Source organism: Tetrahymena thermophila (genome assembly GCF_000189635.1).
Source record: "Tetrahymena thermophila SB210 genomic scaffold scf_8254815, whole genome shotgun sequence".
NCBI classification, from domain to species: Eukaryota; Ciliophora; class Oligohymenophorea; order Hymenostomatida; family Tetrahymenidae; genus Tetrahymena; species Tetrahymena thermophila.
In genome coordinates this window covers 1-18,559 of record NW_002476571.1, presented here as the reverse complement: position 1 = coordinate 18,559, position 18,559 = coordinate 1, and the positions used below count along the sequence as shown (strand labels likewise).

The following is an 18,559-nucleotide window of genomic DNA, read 5'->3' as shown; positions in this document are numbered from 1 at the left end:
TATTATACTTGGATCCTTTGAGTTTGAACTATTTATCTGCTCAGGGTAATACTCATATTAGTTAAATAAACTACTAGAAAAACTTCATTCATAATCAGTTTTGTATTAATAGCTATTTTATATATCAATTATTACTTATTTTATATGATAATTTAATTATTTATACAATTAATATACTCATAGTAAATTAGTTTTTAAACTATCTGTTTGTTTATTATGTAATAAAATAAAATAAGATTTGTTTATTCAAACTGATTTCTGATTAGAATTTAATGATTATATTTTATTTAAAAATACTTTATGAGTATACTAACTCTATCTATTTTAATCAATATTTAATAAGAATTAATTATAAAAACTCATTTTTATAAAATCGCTAACAAATAAGATTTCTTTGATTAGACAAATTTACTTTTATTTAATAAAATATAATAAATAATAAATAGTTAATTTCAAATTGTTAATAAAAAAAATAAATTTATTCATGATTAATTCAATTTATTAATTTTTAATTCCTTTTTGATTAAGTTCTTTTGTTTTTAATTTTTAAAGAGCTGTTTAATTTTTTAGTTCATTAAATTGTAACAAATAATTGTAACAATTAGATATTGTTTCTAATTAAAAAAGAAAATACTATTATTACATTATTTAATCTAAAATATCAAATCTTTTATAATAAAAAAAACAAAAATAAAATAAAAAATTATTGGTTACCATAATTATTTAATTATAAGGTACTAGAAATATTTATACAGTTTTCATAGAAATAAAGAGCCAAATTTTCCATCGCTGATTAATTATATTTTTTCTAAATCATTAATATTTGATAATTATAAGGTAATTATTAATTAATTAAATATTCATAATAATTATTAAATATGTAAGTAAAATTCTTTAATATTTAGCGGTATTCAAGATTAGTATGTACTGGATTAAATTTTATGAGAAAAAATAATCGAGCAAGAGCTAATTTATAACTGGAATTTTAAAAAATAAGAGATAACCATAATATTTACTGAAAATATTTAGAGAACAAAATTTAGTCTATTGGTTTTGAAATGAATTAAATTTTGTTACTCGATATTATCTAACAGTAATATATTAAGGTAAATCATTTTTTATAAAATTGATAATAACTGGTACTTACTAAAATTTTTGGAAGGGAAAATATAAATAGAGTAAATAAATAGCTATAAATACTTTAATGTAGAAGAAGGTATTAATATTCAATTTATGATATACATTTACTTATACATTAAATTGATGATCAATCAATCTTGCTATAAATTAACATCCTAGAGATTTTATATTTGCATATAAATAATGATAGAGTAAATGTAAAATTGAGTGATATTTATCCATCAAGTTAATTGATTTTTGAAATAACAATAAGGCTTTTATTCAAGTTATTGAATATTCATAAAAAGACATTTTAATAATATATATACTTTTTCTTTAGTTAATTAGTTAGTAACTTTAATTATAACAAAAGACTTGAAAAGTGAAGGTCTGTCTAAGAGCAAATAATTATGAAGAAAAATACTTTAAAATTGAATTTTGAAAATACTCAAAAGACTCATGATAATTTAGTATAGATTTTTTAAGCTAGAGCAAATGAAAAAAGTATAACAGAGGATGAGAACGATACTAAATTGGATTTATCGAAGAAGAAAATGCCTTCATAAATGGAATAAAGTATTGCATCATCAATTAAATGTGAGACGCCTTAAAGCGCCCAACAACCAAGAATAGACTAAATTAGCAATAAAAGGAGAAAGAATTAATATAAAGGATTAGAATAGCAATTAAAAGAATCTCAAGATCTGGTAATGTTAAGTCCGATTGTAAGCCCAGGTGCTAATGAAGGAGCTATTTAATCTGGCTATGATCTCAAAGACTCTTTTTAAATTGATAGTAAAACTTATTCGTTTATAAAGAGAGGAGAGGATGAAAATGGAATAAATAAGAATACCGGTTACAATCCAGAGGCTTAATACTTTGATAGCAGCAATATGAACTTAAATTAGAGTAAATAGAACTTGTCATTTAAGGAGAAAGTGCTTTAAAATAGGTAATATAGCCCAGATTAAAAGTATTAAACTGAAAAAAATGATGTAAAGAGCGGTCTATCAAATCAAAGCTCCTTAGTAGAAGAAGGAGGGGAGAATTTAAAATTAGATAAAATAAAAGTAACTTCAAATACAGGCAATATGGATAATGGATATAATTCTAATGAGCAAATTCCTTCAAATATAAATAACACAATGCTAAAAAGTAGAGTTTTAGCTCAGAACAATATGCGGTCAAGTAGGGGTGTCATCGATTATTCCAACTAAAGAAAAAAATAAAGTGTGTAAACAATATCTGGATTCAAGAAAAAAGAAGAAAAGCTTGTGGAACATGACAAAAATTCTAATTAAAAAAAGGAGAAGAAAGCAAATTTTTTAGGTGTTATTATGAAAATGAAAAATTATGCTTATAGAATGGCATCTACTGTTGAGTCTAAAAGATTATCTATTCTTTAAAGATAGAAATTTGAATACCTTAGAGATAAAACAGTTGTTTATGGTAGTTGGGAGAGGGAAAATAGTGAGTTTAATGATTACAATAAATTAAAGTAATTTGTTTATTTGTTTTTTCAATTCATCCAATCAACAAGCTGCATGAAAAAGTTCAGAGAAACTTTACCTGTAATCCCTCTCTTTCTTCCTCAGTCTATATGGAAATTCTTATGGGATATCATAAATATGATAGTTGTTATTGTTTTTTTTTTCTTTTTGCCTCTTCACTTTATTTACAATATAAACTTTAGTGACATATTTTATTTTTAAACCATCGATATTGGACTTGCTGTTATTGCTTCTTTTGATATTTTAATTAATTTAAACACTGCTTAATACAGAAAAGGAAATCTTCTTAGAAAGAGGACTCTAATATTTTTAGAGTATTTTTCCAGAAATGGTTTTGTAAACATTGCCTACATTATTATGTTATGGTTAATTATATTTTAGTAGCGATACGACCTTAGTTCATTTTAAAACTATAAATTTGGTTTTGTGTGTTTTATTATTTGTTTGCTAAAAGTTATTGAGTCAAATACGTTTTAGAGTAAAATTAACGATAGATTTTACCTTAGAAAAATGAATAGAGGAATTATAACACTTATGCAGATATTTTTTAACTTATTTATTGTTTCTCATTTATTTGCTTGTGTTTGGCTGGTTGTAGGAAAAATCGATGATTCTAATTAAGCTATACAGTGTGCTTTCTAAGATCCAACAAGTAGAGCTACTTGTAGTTATACTTGGCTTGATAAGCTAAAAGGTATTTAAGATATGACTTTCTATGAACAATATTTAAGAGCATATTACTTCACGACTGTTACTATGATTACTGTAGGTTATGGTGATATCACTCCTGTCAATAGTAGAGAATACTTGCTCTCAATTTTAACTATGTTGATAGCTTGTGGTATGTTTGGGTATAGTCTCAATTCAATAGGTTAGATTCTATCAGAAATGAATACCGATTAGAAAGCATACAATGAGCATTTTAATGCAATCAATGGTTTCATGCACAAGAAAAACATATCTATCGATTTGCAATTCTAAGTTAGAGAGTACTTGCAGTATTTTTTCATACAATCTAACTAAGAAGATCTCTAAAAACAGCAAAAAGTAATAAGGTTACTCCCAGAAGCATTGTAAAATCAAATTATGTTCGAAGCAAACAAAATAGTTCTCAATATTTCTCCTCTTTTTAAGTAACTTTATTAATTGTTTAATTTATTTAATGGAAATCGATTTATTTATTTATTAGTTTATTTGTTAGTTTAAAAGAGAATATTTTCTATTTATTTTAATATAAAAAATGATTTGAGAGAAGTTAATTTTTCCATGTTATTTGAAATTTTGATTAATTGATTTAAAAATAAACAAACATTTGCTAAGCTTTTATTAATAATAAATAAAAATAGACAAAATTTTAGCGAATAAATATTGCAAAAAACAATAAGGATTATAGAGTAAAAAAAGTATAGGCCTGGAGAGTAGATAATAATTCAAGATGTTGAGAATGATAATTCAATATATTTTATAGAAAAAGGAAGTGTTGAGGTTTATAATTCAAACAGCAATGAAGAAATAAAAATACTTTCAAATGGGTCATCTTTTGGGGAAATTTCTTTTTTTACTGGAATGAAAAGCTAAATTTCTATCAAAAGCATTGAGTTTACAACGCTCCTATCAATTAAAAGAAGCATTTTCTTTGAACTAATTTAAAGCTCTCCACTAGATTTAGAAAGATTTTGTATGATCAAAGATTCGATTATTTTTAATAATAAATATGAGACTGTAGGAATTTACTGCTACTGCTGCAAATCAAGTAGCCATCTTGTTACATCTTGCAATTTCATTCATCTTCACCTTGATAAATTTAAAGTAAACTTTTTACAAAAAAAATAAATTATTTTTATATTAATTCAATTTTATTTATTTTAATATTTCTATTTATTCAGTAAAAATAACAATTTTAAAATTATTTTAATTAATTTCTCTTTTTTAAATAATAAAAATTATGCAAATAAAATTAAGATTTTTTATATCACAATAGGTAATTAAAGAATATGTTAAGGATGAATTTCAATAAAGAGAAAAAGAAATTTAGAGAAGAAATATAACAACTAATTCGTTGTAAAATAAAGATCAAATCGAAGAGTACGCTAATTAATTTATAGAAGAAAATATCGATGAATTGCAAATGGAGGGATGGTTTAATGATTTAATAAAACTTGAATATTAAAATAATTTAATTGTGCGCAACAATAGTCAAGGAGTAAAAAATTATACAAATTCTAGAACCACTAGTCTCAACGAAAACGTGTAAAGAAATTAAGTCTAGAAATCAAACTCTAATTAAGTAAGCTAATATGCAAATATAAAAATACAATATCAATACGGTAAAAGTATTTCTGGTAATCTCCATGATTACTATGATTCTCACTCTAATATGGTCAGTGATTATACTCCTGCAAGCGCATAAAATTTATAAATATAATAAAAATCACCAAATAATTTCTTTCGAAGACACTCTGCGAGAAGTGAAGAGGGATAAAATTCTCTTGCATTTAATACAAGTAAAAAGGTTTAATTCTCAATTTCTTCTTTGCCTGCTAGTGAAAACGATGATCACTTTGGTGAAAAGTCAAGCTCTCCTCCTTAATAATAATACATAAAATTAAATTCAAATAATCCAAATTCATACCTTCAGCAATTTAGTGTTGTGGATTTAAATAATAACACTCCTACTAATAGGTTGCGATAACAATCAAATAACTCAGAATTGCCTCCATCTTCTATAAATGTGGCAACTAGCAACAATCATGTAAATATTAATCATGCCAATTATTATAACACATAAAATAGTGGCTAAAATAATTCAAACAATTACAATACCAGCAGCTTTTAGGTAAATAGCCTAAACACTTAAATGAATACAAATTAAGCTATGACTCTAGCAAAAGGTATTCTTACAATGCAAGTATCAAACTAAAGCATATCAGATGTACATTCTCTTTAGTACAACTAATAAATTAACAATTAATCTTAAGTCAGATCAAACAATGTTTCTATCACTACAATGTAAAATAATTAAATTTAAGCAAAATAGAAAGAAGTGAGTGTCTAAAGAGGAAGCAAAAAGAGAATAACTTTAAAAACTGAGAACTTTATTAAAAAAAGACCACAAACATCTCCACACATCACAAAATAGATGAGTAATTTAGTTGAAAGGCAAGCTAACGAGAATTTAATTAGACAATTGTAAGAATTGATGCAAATGCCTCACATTTAAAATACAAAATAGGATAACTCCCCATTCGAAATCCTCAAAAGCTTTTAAGTATACATGCCACATAATAATCCTGATAGAGTAATATTATAGCATTTAGTTTACATGAGAAAAAAGCAAGGTTCTTATCAAACTAAAAAAACAAAAAAAAGTATTAACAAATTTAACGAGAGCTCATTTTTAAGAAATGGAACTCATGCTTCTTCTAGAAAGAATAATAACAACAGTAAAGATCATCATCACTCACACTCTCATGATAAAAAAACAATTTAAGAATACAAAAACATCTTAAGCGAAAATGCTGTTGAGCATGAATTGTTGTTTTAAAATAAGCAAGATTTATAATCAATAAAATCAATTATGTCATAAAACTGATTATTTTAACTTTAATATATTAATTACTTCTATTTAACTCAAACTAAACTATTTAATTTTAAGTTTTTGTTTATTTTTCATATTTATTTTCAAATTTTAGTTAATATTTATTTCACTTACTTCTCTTTACTTAATGCAATATCTATCTAATTAAACAATTACCTTTATCTTATTTTAAAAATAATAACATGCTTAATTAAACACATTTAAGTTTAAAGCAATTTTCCTAATTTGCAAATCTAAAATAAAATTTAAGAAACACATTTTTGTAGATACATATTATCAATTAGTATTTTCAATACTATTATTTATAATAATAATTTATTTAATCCTATCTAAATTAGCTATTGTATTTCCTCTAAACTTTACGCCATACAGAATAACTTTTCAAAGTTTAGGGAGTTATTATATTTGATAAATTTACTGGGCATTCTTATGATAATATAAATGATGAACTTTCCAAGATTTACAATGAGCTTATTTATTTATTTACCTCCTAATAGCACAAATTCACTATAACAATAAGATTTGACTATTAACAAAATATACAAATCTAAATACTCTGAATTGTGGTGCAAGCATTGATTTCAATAACAAGATCAATAATCAAAATTATTAAATAAAAATTTTTTAACATACATTAGTATATTATGGAATGATATTTCAAAAGAAAATGTTATTAAATCATGATTCTCATTTAATTAAATTAAATTTATTTATATGTAATAAAATAATTCTTTATGCAAATAGATTAGAAAATATAAGTGAAAAAAGTCTTGATATAGAGGGAGAAATAGATATTAATGAAGGTTTTGAAATAGTGTCTTTTAATAGAATAAAATTCACTTAATAGAATATTCTAATTCAGGAAATTTATTAATAGGTTTTAATGATAATATTTTAATAGAATAATTATTATTAAATTCAATTGAAAATTGAATATTATGTGAGTTGGCATGTTTATATTAATTAACTATTGTATTTTATATTAAATAATATAATTCTTCTCAATATTAAGGTTATTTTTTTAAATTATTTTCTATATTAAAGTGATTTTTATATTAAGATGGTGCTTTTTGAAAAATTAACTCTTTAAAAAGGAACCTTAAATAGATAGAAAATAGACTGTATATTTCCTACTTACTGAATAATTATTCGATAATAGCTATAAAATAAGTATTTTTTATGATACCCTCTTTCATTATGTGTGACTTTTGGTATGGCATAATGGTACTTAATTATAGTCTAAAATACTTCCAATACGGTAAAATACATACATTTTCTACTACGGATGTTTATAAACCAAATTTTTTTGGAAAGAGCTTAAAAATTTTTAATTTTGTCAATGCAAATCATAACAAATTAAAATAAAAAATAAAATCAAGCAAGGTAAAATACTAAGAATAAAGCTTGAAAATTAATTAAGGTTGGGTTGATTTATTAAAAGAAGTTGTATATTATATTGTCAAATTAATGTTACTTTATGATATTCTAATTCTATTTATAACTTTGTTTTCAATTAAATTTTTTTATTTTTTAAATACTTAATTTATAACTACTCAAATTATTTAAATACAATAAAATGGAATTTTTTTTGTAAGTACTTCTTCTTTCTGATATAATTTGATTTTTTTATAAACTTTTCTTTATCTTTGAATACACTTTAACAATAAATTAAAAGTATCTATATAATAATAATTAAACTAAGTTTCATAAGTATAAATTTATTTTTTGAAATATTTTACAAGCTTTAAATGACTTAAAAATATCTTCAACGAAGAAATTTAATAAATTTTTTTTAAGGCTATTTAAGTTTTATCTATTCTATATATAGTTTGTTTTGTGAATTAAATATTTATCTAATATGTAGGATGAATATTATTAATTGAAATAATTTATGATATTATTAATCAATTTATATAAAGAAAAATAAATAATAGTCATTTAAATTGATTTTCCTCCTACTAGAATACCTTGATTTCTTTTTGAATTGATTTTTTTATAATTATGTCTCTTAAAAACATACTAATTTTTAGTGAGTAAAAATTAATATTTGTTACTTATTGTCTAAAAAGCTTTATTCAAATTAAAAATAAATATTTACTCTTTAATTTTATAATTAATTTACTTCTAAAAATATTAAAATCAAAAAGAAAATGATTAAAAGATTAAGTTAATTTCATAAGAGTTTGCTTTAAGAATTAAATTTTTAATCATCTCAAATAAAGCAAAAAATGTATTTTACATAAAAAAAATGAAATTTAAAGAGGTTTGAATGCAGAAAAGTCACTTTAAGTCTTGGAAAAAATATTAAATAAAAATTATCAAAGAGCCAGCTCATAAAATTAACCAAGAAGACCAATCATCCTTGCTAATAAAATTTAATAAGATAGTAAATTATCTTGTATGAATGTCTTAAATAGTAATAACTAAAATGCTAAATTTTAAAGTTATCCAGAGCAGCCATCTAGTGATTTAGAAACTCTCTTATAATAAAAATTGAACCAATAAGAATAATTAAAAATGAAACCTGAAGGTGAAGATCTTTTTTTAAAAAGTGTTCATTATTAATTAGCAGGTTTAAAATCTAAAAATTAAACACAAATTTCTAATAATGAGTCTTTAAGTTTTTAAATAGGTCTTAAGTTAGAGAATAAGGAAATTATTAAAAGTGCTTATAAAGATGAGTCTAAAATAAATTCAAGAGATTAAAATCTAAGCAAATAATAAAATCAAGGAATTCTTAACTAAGGAAAGCTAATAAATATAAGCTAAGTTAACTAAAATAATTTGTTACATTTTGATGATTAAAATGAATTTAGTCTATTTTAGGGATAAAATTCAAATAAATTTGAAGATATTTTAGCAACAAAATAATCCTAATTAAAAAAATAAAAACTCTAAGTTAAAGAAATTACAAACAATTTAAATGTAAGAGATCATAGTTTAAATAAAACTAGAGTGAATAATCTTAAATAATAAGAAAAGAAGGTTTACAAATGAAAGTGATTCTATTAATAAATTATTTATTTATTTATTGCATCCTTTATAAATAAAATTTGTGTTTTTTAGTATTTTTTTGCTTACTTATATTTAATTTTTATAAATTATTATTTTTAAAAGTTGGATTTTTGATTGAATTTTAGAAAATCAATTTATTTTCTTTAATAATTGTAAATTAGTGTATCCAAAAATACACACTTTTTGCTTTTATCTTTATGAAATAATGGATATCTTTAATATAAAATAATCTAATTCTTTAAAAAATTATCTCAATTATTATTTTAAGGTATATTTTGAAAGATTGATTTTTATTTTGATTGAAAATCATTAAATATAATAAGTTAATTATTATGAAAGAATAAAAAAATTTAGATTGTGGGATTTAGTTTTTATTTGAAAACTAAAATGATAAAAACTACTTTATAATTCCTTCTTTTTGAATTTTAAAATTGTATAATAAATAATTTTAATAACTCTGATTTAAGCTAGAAATTGATAAGATTAGCTAAATAGTGTATTTAATTATTTTTCCTTCGTCTTAATAATCAATCTAGCAAATTATAATATCCTATTAACATCAATATCAGAAAAATACTGATAATCAATTGTTACCATCTGTATTTGATAATTAAACAATTCTATTAATTTGTATAATTTTTGAAAATTTAATTTTTAGGAGTTTGCAGTAATTTAATTAATACTACTAATAATTAGTCAGAAACTAACTTTTCTGAAAATCTTACTACAAATAAATATATAAATATGTTAGGAAGCAAGCATATTTATTTAATTAATTAAAAGAAAAAAGTAATACTTAAATAATAAAATGAGAAAACTAACTTAGTTATTTAAAAATGGCTATATTCCCAAAAAATGTTTTATGCCTCATTCACTGTCTATAAATTAAAGGTATTTCTTTTCACGATTACTTAATTATATAGATTCTCTTACTCAGACTTTTGCTAAAAATTAAATAATCTCTTAAGAAGTAAGAGGATTATCTGATCTTAATATGGCACCTAGAAATTTAGAGCTATCAAAATAAAAATAAGAGAAAGTTAAATAAATGTGTTTGAACAATTAATAATAATAATATCCTAAAACAGTTGACTCTTGTTTAATTAATGGAACTATTTTTTAGAAAATAAAAATGATAGAAGATGCCAAAAATTGTTATTTAGATGCTATAAAAATTGATCCAAAACTCACTCTAGCTTATTAACATTTAGCAGATATTTATGAAGATACTAAGAATTTTTAAGAAACTGAAAAGTATTTGTTGAAAGCATTAGAAATTACCCCAGATGATATATATTTAAATTACAGATTAGGATTTCTTTACTAAAAAATGGGTAACTTGAAAAGTCAAAGACATTCTTTATTAAGAGTGAAGATTAATAAAAAGCGTTAAAAGTGAAAAGCTCAGACAAATAATCAATTATCCAGTTAGGTGAATTCTACAAAAAGATTGGAGAAAATGAAGACGCAATTAAGCTTTTCTTGAAGTCAGATGAGATTCAACCACTATAAGATATTTATCTTAATTACTCTTTAGGTTTACTCTTGTTTAAAACCTAAAAATATCAAGAATCTATAAAATATCTACTAAAACAAAATGATCCATAAAATTTTTTTACCAACTACCTTTTAGGTCAATCTTACTTAAAAATAAATAAATTAGAAGAATCTAAAATTTATTTTCATTAGGCTTTAGAAATTTAACCAAAATCAGAACTTATTTGTAATTAACTAGGTAAGATTTATTTGCTTTTAAACATGAAAGAAGAAGCTTATAAATACTTTTTAAAAGCTTAAGAAAATAATCCTTAAGACTTAGAATCTCTTTTTTATTTAGGATGTTTGTATTAAAGTTATAATAAACAACAAGATAGATGCAATTAATTGTTTTTCAAAGGTTTTAAAAAATTAGCCTTTAGACTTCGATTCTAATGTTTAATTAGGAATTTCTTTATATTTAGTTGGAAAAGTAGAAGAGGCTAAAGTATATTTCTAAAAGGCTTTTGAAATCAAACCGTAATCAGTAGGAGCTTATATTAAAGTAGGTAATTTTTACTTGAGCTAAAGAAATTCGAATGAAGCTATTGAATGCTACAGTAAGGCTTATTAAATTAATCAGAAAGATTTTGACTCTTTTATTTTAGAAAATTTTAATTCTTCTTTAATTTAAAATTTGAAATTCTAAAACGACTTGGACTAAACAAATGACTATAATATTTATTCTAACCTATATCGAGGAATGGTTTATGATTTTATCAATAGGCATGAATATGCCAAAAAATATTACTTTAAGGTTTTAGAAATCGAACCAAAATTATTTTAAGCAAACTTTTATATAGGTGTTGGATATATGAATGAAAATACGCAAAAAGAAGCTGAAATCTTTTTATTGAAAGCTTATGATATTTTACCAAATGATTTTCATATAAATATAGTATTAGGACTATTTTATTAATAAAATGGAAAATAAAATGAGGCAAACTAATATTTTGAGAAAGCTTATTAAATCAGCCCTCAAGATTTTATTTAGAAAAAATGATATTCTTATAAATTTTAATTAAGTTTTAACTTGAATACAATATTTTGATTACTTATACCTTTAATTCCTTATATAGATCTCAATTTTTGTTTTTGTTATGAAGAATTTTTTTTAATTTTAACTCAATAATATTTACAAAAAATAAAAAATATTTTCATTTTTTATAATCATATTTTAAAAAAATATTTGTCATGCGAAATATTTAAATTTTGATTCTTCTTTTTCTATATTTAAATGTGATAATTAAAGTAATTATTAATACATTACATTAGATAAATCATAGTATTATACAATGTTTAATAAAATAATTAATTACTTTAAAATAGATGGCAATTTAAAAATATTTCAATAGGAAGTTCTTTATTGATAAAGCAAAAATATTGGATGATAAATTTTAGCAGATCAATCATCTCAGGTATTTGTTTAGTGTGAATTTAGATGATAGGAACATATGGGCCATTAAGGGAAATTAAGTTTAAATTAATAATGATTATGCTTTTGCAATAAATAAGGTCTAATAAAAACAATTTTAAAGTTAATTATTGCAGTTATTGTTTTTTCCTTCCATTGAAAAGTAGATAAATGATAAATACCACTAAATTTCCAAAAGATTTAGCAGAAATTTAGAATGCGAGTAAAGTAAAAACTTAAAGAAATTCCAAAATTTATGCTTTTTTTTGTCTGAAAAAGTAAGATTTAGTTAGAAAAACTATGTTTTAAATCTCTAGCACAAAAGAAATAAAGAAGCAATAGTCTCGTGATTTGAATTTAAGGTAAATATATTTTTATGGTTTATATTATGGTTAATTCTAAAATTTAAAAATATAGTCTTAAACAAGTTTAAAATATCAATTATTTCCTAAATAGGCAATTTATATCACTGAGAGAGATATATAGATGAAAAAATTATATCTACTATTTATTATTAGAGAAAAAATATGAAAGCAAATATTAATTATTTTACTTATTATAATTGTGTAAGGAACTCACCAAAACAAAATTAGAAGGAGATATAAGAAATCTAAAAAATATTGAAGACAATAAATATTTTTAATGGGAATATTTAGATAAATATAATAAATTTAAAACTTTTAATCACTCACTACATTAAAGTAGATTATATTAATTATAAATTAGATCGATATTTAATAAAATAAATTAAAAAATTAAAGATAAATGTAAAATTAGAATAAGTAGAAATTAAAAAAAATTTTAAATACGATCTCGATTTAGAAAAGTAGCAAAATATGGAGTCAATAATTTGAGTAATTGAATAAATAAGAGCTCTTTTCATTTTTTAATACAATTAATAAATGTAATTATTTTAAAAACATTTACAAAAATGTTAAGAAAAATCTTTTTAATATTCATTAATTCTTATTTGTAAATTTCAAGTTCATTTTATTGATTTAACTTTATTTTTAAAATCAAACAGAGTAATTAAAAATATTTTAATTTTAAAGATGAATTTATTAAAAATATCAAATAATATTGGTTTAGAAAGTAACAAAATACTAATCGCGTTTATATCCTTAAACTTTTTCTCCTTTTAGATTATAAATTGTGATAAATTTTATAACTAGGTTTCATTAATTAAATGAACTATGTTATAAATTAGACTTTTACTTTACTGTTATATTTTATAATCCTAAATTAGATTTCCAATAAAATTTACTTATTTTTTTTTGTAAAATTAAATGGTTAATTTTATTCAGGATATAAAAAGCTTATCCTTTTTAGTTGAAATAATTATGTAAAAAATTGTTTTAAGTAAGAAATATTGTCTTTTTGTACTGTTGTGAAATGGTGAAAAATTTGAGGAAGAAGATTTTTCATTTTGCTAATTATTTTATAAATAAATGTTTGATTTGTTTTTTATTTAGTACTCACTAATTTTATAGATGATATCATCTTATATTGTATGATCACTTGTAATGTGATTAAAAAATAATCAGATTAAATTTTATTGATATAATAATCAAAGAAGTGATACATAATATTTATAAATTCAGTAAAAAAAAATTTTATTTTTAAATTTTTTAAAAAATAGAAAGTGTAAAATTAGCTTAAAATCATAAAAATTAAATGAAGTATCTCCATCTGTATATACATAATTGGTGAGATTTTAATTACAGGATTAACAATAGTTTCTAATAGTGATAATATAATCTCACATTATACATTATGATAGAAAAGAGAATTACTAATAGCCTAATAATATTTTAGAAACCTTGCCTAGTAATTTGAAAAAAGATGAGAGGAACTTGAATTACATAAGAAGAAAACAAATATTTTATTTAGTAGAATATAATGTTGTTTTATTATAAATAATTATAGCGATAATATTTTAAGAATAAGAAAAATCTTTTGGGTGGGATTATTTACTTTTTACCACTGGTTATTTTTAAAAGAAATGGAATCTTAAATGGAGAATATTGCATCTTATATTTGTTAATTTTATTATCTATTTTATAACCTTCAAGTTTATTTTGTTGATTAACACTTTATATTTAAAAGTAAAGATAGATACTAATTAACTAATTGACAATATTTTAATTTTAGTGATGCAATTATTGATAATAACTTGGTTTAGAAAGTAACAAAATGCCAATTCCTTTTGATAGTTATAAATTTTTTCTTATTTTAGAATATAAATTGTGAAAAATTTAATAGCCAAGTTTCAATAATTAGATCAGCTATGTTATAAATTATTCTTTTGCTTTGATATTATATTTTATAACACCAAATTAGATTAGATTCCTAATACTATTTACTGATATTTTATTATTATAAAAATAAAAGGTAATTTTTTTCACAATTTAAAAACATAGGATTTAAAAGTGAAATTTATATTTTAATATTTATTTAAAGTAAGAAAGAATTTTTTCCAATTTTACTTTTTAAATGGTGAAAAATTTGGTGTTTTAGATTAATCAGTTTGCTCGTTATTAAGTAAATTGCTTTTTTGTTTTACTTTTTGCTTCGCTTTAGCTAAGTACTTAAAACCAAATTTAATAAATTGTTTACTTGATAAACGAAAAGTTTCTGATATCAAAGAACCTTAATTGAAGCCTTAAGAAGCTTCAATTTATTAAACTATGAAAATCGAATTAACTGAAAAAGGCTACTCTGATTTTAGGTTTTTAGGGAAAGGGGCACAAGGATTAGTCTTGTTAGCAAAAAATTAGAAAACTTAAATGAGATATGCAATCAAAGGGGTTTAAGTGAAAGATCTTTATGGAAATCTTTCCTATGGTATTTATAGTAAAGTGAAATAAGAAATAGATATACTCTAACAATGTAGAGGCTCTCCTTATGTAGTCAGCCTTTTAGACTCATTTGAAGGAAAATAGTTTGTCTACTTAGTTTTAAATGAATGTTAGGGTAAAAATACTTACATATCTGCTTTATCTTATTAAATTAAAATATAAATTTAAATAAATTATTCAACACATTTTAAAAAAATGTTTAATGCCTCATAGGAACTCTCACCGAAATCATAGAAAGGAACTAAAATAAAAGACTAAATGAAATATCAGCAATCAAATATGCTAAGGATATTACAGAAGGCCTTTACTACATTCACTCTAAGAACTGTCTTGTTAATGATCTGAAAATGGACAATATCTTAATTGACTATAATGGAAATGCAGTTGTTTGTAAATTATTGGCAAATATAACAATATTTTATACTCTATATAATAAATATTGCAGCTGATTTTGGATTAGCAGATAAACTGACTGATAAATCTGATTATTCATCCAATCAATATGTATTCATCAATCTTTTTACCCACACTAACAAAAAGTTTAATTTTTTCAAATTAAAAATTTTTAGATGGGAAACTTTATTTATCAAGCACCAGAATGCTATGATCCAACTGATAAAATCATAGGTAAGGTTTATTATGATGAATATTAAAAATTAGGGGTTAAAGTAAAACAAGAGCCAAGTAAAAGAGTAAATACTTTAGTTTAAAAATAATTATAATTATCTTATTTTTTGTAAATTAATTAATTAGAGCGAAGCATGCTCTTTAGGTATTAAATAAAATAAAAATATACTGGTTTCATTTAGTTAATTTAAAATATATAAATAGGATATATAATTTATTCTCTTGTCTAAGGAATAGATTTCTAATTAGTATTTAATAAGCATAGGCCATTGAATTATGATAGTGAGTTTTAAAATTTTGTTTATCGCAAATAGCTTAAACAACTTATTGATGAATTAACTTAATTTGTCCCAAAGAATAGATTGTCTATTAAAGAGGCTTTAATTATTTTAAAAGGAATTATTTGTTTTGAATTTTAGTTAGATGACATGCTTATTGAGATGATAGATATAGACACTCAACAGCTCGCTAGTTCATTCAAAAATGAAATTGAGTTCGTTTAGGATTTGTCAAATAAGTTTTATCCCATCATGTAAGAAGATTTTTTCAAATCTAGTGCTTTTTCTAAGTTTTTTTTAAGTAAAAACTAGCAGAACTTCATCTAGTTATTGAAAGAAGAACCTCAAAAAATAGTTTATGTAATTAATAAAAATTTAGGTCAAGTTATCCTTAATTTACTCAAAACAATTAATAAAAAAGGAGGCAAAAATAGCAGAATTATATCAAGCAAATATCATACTTAACGAAACTATTAGTTAATTAGAAGAAAAAACTAAAGTTTTATTAGAGAAATAGCAAAAGTAGGAAGAAATAAACAAAAATTATTTGTAATTACAAAAAAAATTTTTTTTCAAAACGAACTAAAAAAATATTATTTAAGTAGAATGTATTTACTTTTAATAATTTCGACACAACAAAATTCTTTACTTTGAATACTTAAAAGCAAAAAAAATTTTTTAAGCATTTTTTATTAATAAAAATAAACTACTTTTCATTAACATTAACATAATAACGAGTAATTTATTTTATTAATTTCGCATAAATAATCTTTCATTTAATATTAATTAAAAAGTTTTATCTTTCAATTACTTTAATTTTTAGATTATTTTTTTTTTCCTATTTTTAAATAATTATTTTAATTATGGATTTCCTTTTTAAAATAATCCAAATTTATTTTAGTAATTAATAAAGATGTAATTTTTCAAAATCAATTTACATGTTTTATTCAAAATTTTATTTAGATACTAAACATGAAATAAATATATTAGAAAATAATATTATAAATTAATTTTTATATTCTTTTAGAACATCATATTTATATTATAACTTAATTAACTATTACTCAACTTAAATTTTACAGCAAAATTAATTCTAATCTCTCATACATTCATTAAAATAACATTATAAATTTACTTAGTTTTTCAAAATATTAAATAATCTTTTTATCTCAAATACATGTCATTATTTTAAAAATAAAAATAGGTAATTAAAATTGATTATGATGAAAAAATAAATGTTTTTATCTTTAATATTAAAATTAGGTACTAATTCATATTTTAGATTTATTTTTGATGAATAATAAAACATTGAATTAACTTTTATATTAAAAATAGGGAGTAATTAATATTTTAGAATAATTTTAAATGAGAAAATAAATACTTAATTAACTTTCATATTCAAAATAGGCTGTAATTTATATTTTAGAATTATTTTTTATGAGAAAATAAATACTGAATTATTTTTTATATTCAAAATAGGAAGTAATTAATATTTTAGAATGATTTTTGATGAGAAAATAAATAAAAACTGAATTAACTTTTATATTCAAAATAGCTAGTAATTAATATTTTAGAATGATTTTTGATGAGAAATTAAATACTGAATTAACTTTCATATTCAAATTAGGAAGTAATTAATATATTAGAATAATTTTTGATGAAAAAATAAATACTGAATTAACTTTTATATCCAAAATAGGAAGTAATTAATATTTTAGAATGATTTTTAATGAGATAATAAATAATAATTAACTTTTGTATTTAAAATAGACAGTAATTAATATTTTAGAATGACTTTTGATGATAATAATACTTTCATATTCAAAATAGGAAGTAATTAATATTTTAGAATGATTTTTTATGATAAAAAAATATTGAATTAACTTTTATGTTAAAAATAGGGAGTAATTAATATTTTAGAATGATTTTAAATGAGAAAATAAATACTGAATTAACTTTCATATTCAAAATAGGCTGTAATTAATATTTTAGAATGATTTTTGATGAAAATAAATAATGAATTAATTTTTTATATTCAAAATAGTGAGTAATTAATATTTTAGAATAATTTTTGATGAGAAAATAAATAATGAATTTACTTTCATATTTAAAATAGTGAGTAATAAATATTTTAGAATGATTTTTGATGATAAAATAAATACTGAATTAACTTTCGTATTATAATTAGACTGTAATTAATATTATATAATTATTTTTGATGAGAAAATAAATACTGAATTTTCATATTCAAAATAGCTAGTAATTAATATTTTGGAATGATATTTAATGAGAAAATAAATATTGAATTAACTTTCATATTCAAAATAGTCAGTAATTAAAATTTTAGAGTGATTTTTGATGAGAAAATAAATAATAAATTAATTTTCATATTCGAAATAGCATGTAATAAATATTTTAGTATTATTTTTGACGAGAAAATAAAAACTGAATTAACTTTCATATTCAAAATAGACTGTAATTTATATTTTAGAATTATTTTTAATGAGAAAATAAAAACTGAATTAACTTTCATATTCAAATTAGAGTGTAATTAATATTTTAGAATTATTTTTAATGAGAAAATAAATACTGGATTATCTAAA

The 18,559-nt window shown here is 21.2% G+C and overlaps 4 protein-coding genes across 4 annotated transcripts; all 4 read left to right on the top strand. All coding sequences in view use genetic code 6, as the record gives it.

Annotated features, from left to right (window-relative positions):
* Positions 1 to 1,529: 1,529 nt before the first annotated feature.
* Positions 1,530 to 6,222, top strand: TTHERM_00197680 (cation channel family protein; the record flags this gene model as incomplete). The annotated part of the gene is made up of 3 exons (XM_972206.2): positions 1,530 to 3,763; positions 3,977 to 4,439; positions 4,612 to 6,222. 3 exons carry the CDS (start codon positions 1,530 to 1,532, stop codon positions 6,220 to 6,222), a joined length of 4,308 nt encoding a protein of 1,435 aa, XP_977299.2.
* Positions 6,223 to 8,628: 2,406 nt separating this feature from the next.
* On the top strand, positions 8,629 to 9,225 carry TTHERM_00197670 (hypothetical protein; the record flags this gene model as incomplete). The annotated part of the gene is made up of 1 exon (XM_972205.2): positions 8,629 to 9,225. The coding sequence occupies one exon, from the start codon at positions 8,629 to 8,631 to the stop codon at positions 9,223 to 9,225; it is 597 nt and encodes a 198-aa protein (XP_977298.2).
* Positions 9,226 to 10,051: 826 nt separating this feature from the next.
* Positions 10,052 to 10,642, top strand: TTHERM_00197660 (tetratricopeptide repeat protein; the record flags this gene model as incomplete). The annotated part of the gene is made up of 1 exon (XM_972204.2): positions 10,052 to 10,642. One exon carries the CDS (start codon positions 10,052 to 10,054, stop codon positions 10,640 to 10,642), a length of 591 nt encoding a protein of 196 aa, XP_977297.2.
* A 4,238-nt stretch (positions 10,643 to 14,880) lies between these two features.
* On the top strand, positions 14,881 to 16,932 carry TTHERM_00197650 (kinase domain protein; the record flags this gene model as incomplete). Its single annotated transcript, XM_972203.2, has 8 exons — positions 14,881 to 15,166; positions 15,265 to 15,441; positions 15,497 to 15,555; positions 15,621 to 15,743; positions 15,805 to 15,823; positions 15,883 to 16,316; positions 16,378 to 16,505; positions 16,920 to 16,932. The coding sequence occupies 8 exons, from the start codon at positions 14,881 to 14,883 to the stop codon at positions 16,930 to 16,932; spliced, it is 1,239 nt and encodes a 412-aa protein (XP_977296.2).
* Positions 16,933 to 18,559: the final 1,627 nt, after the last annotated feature.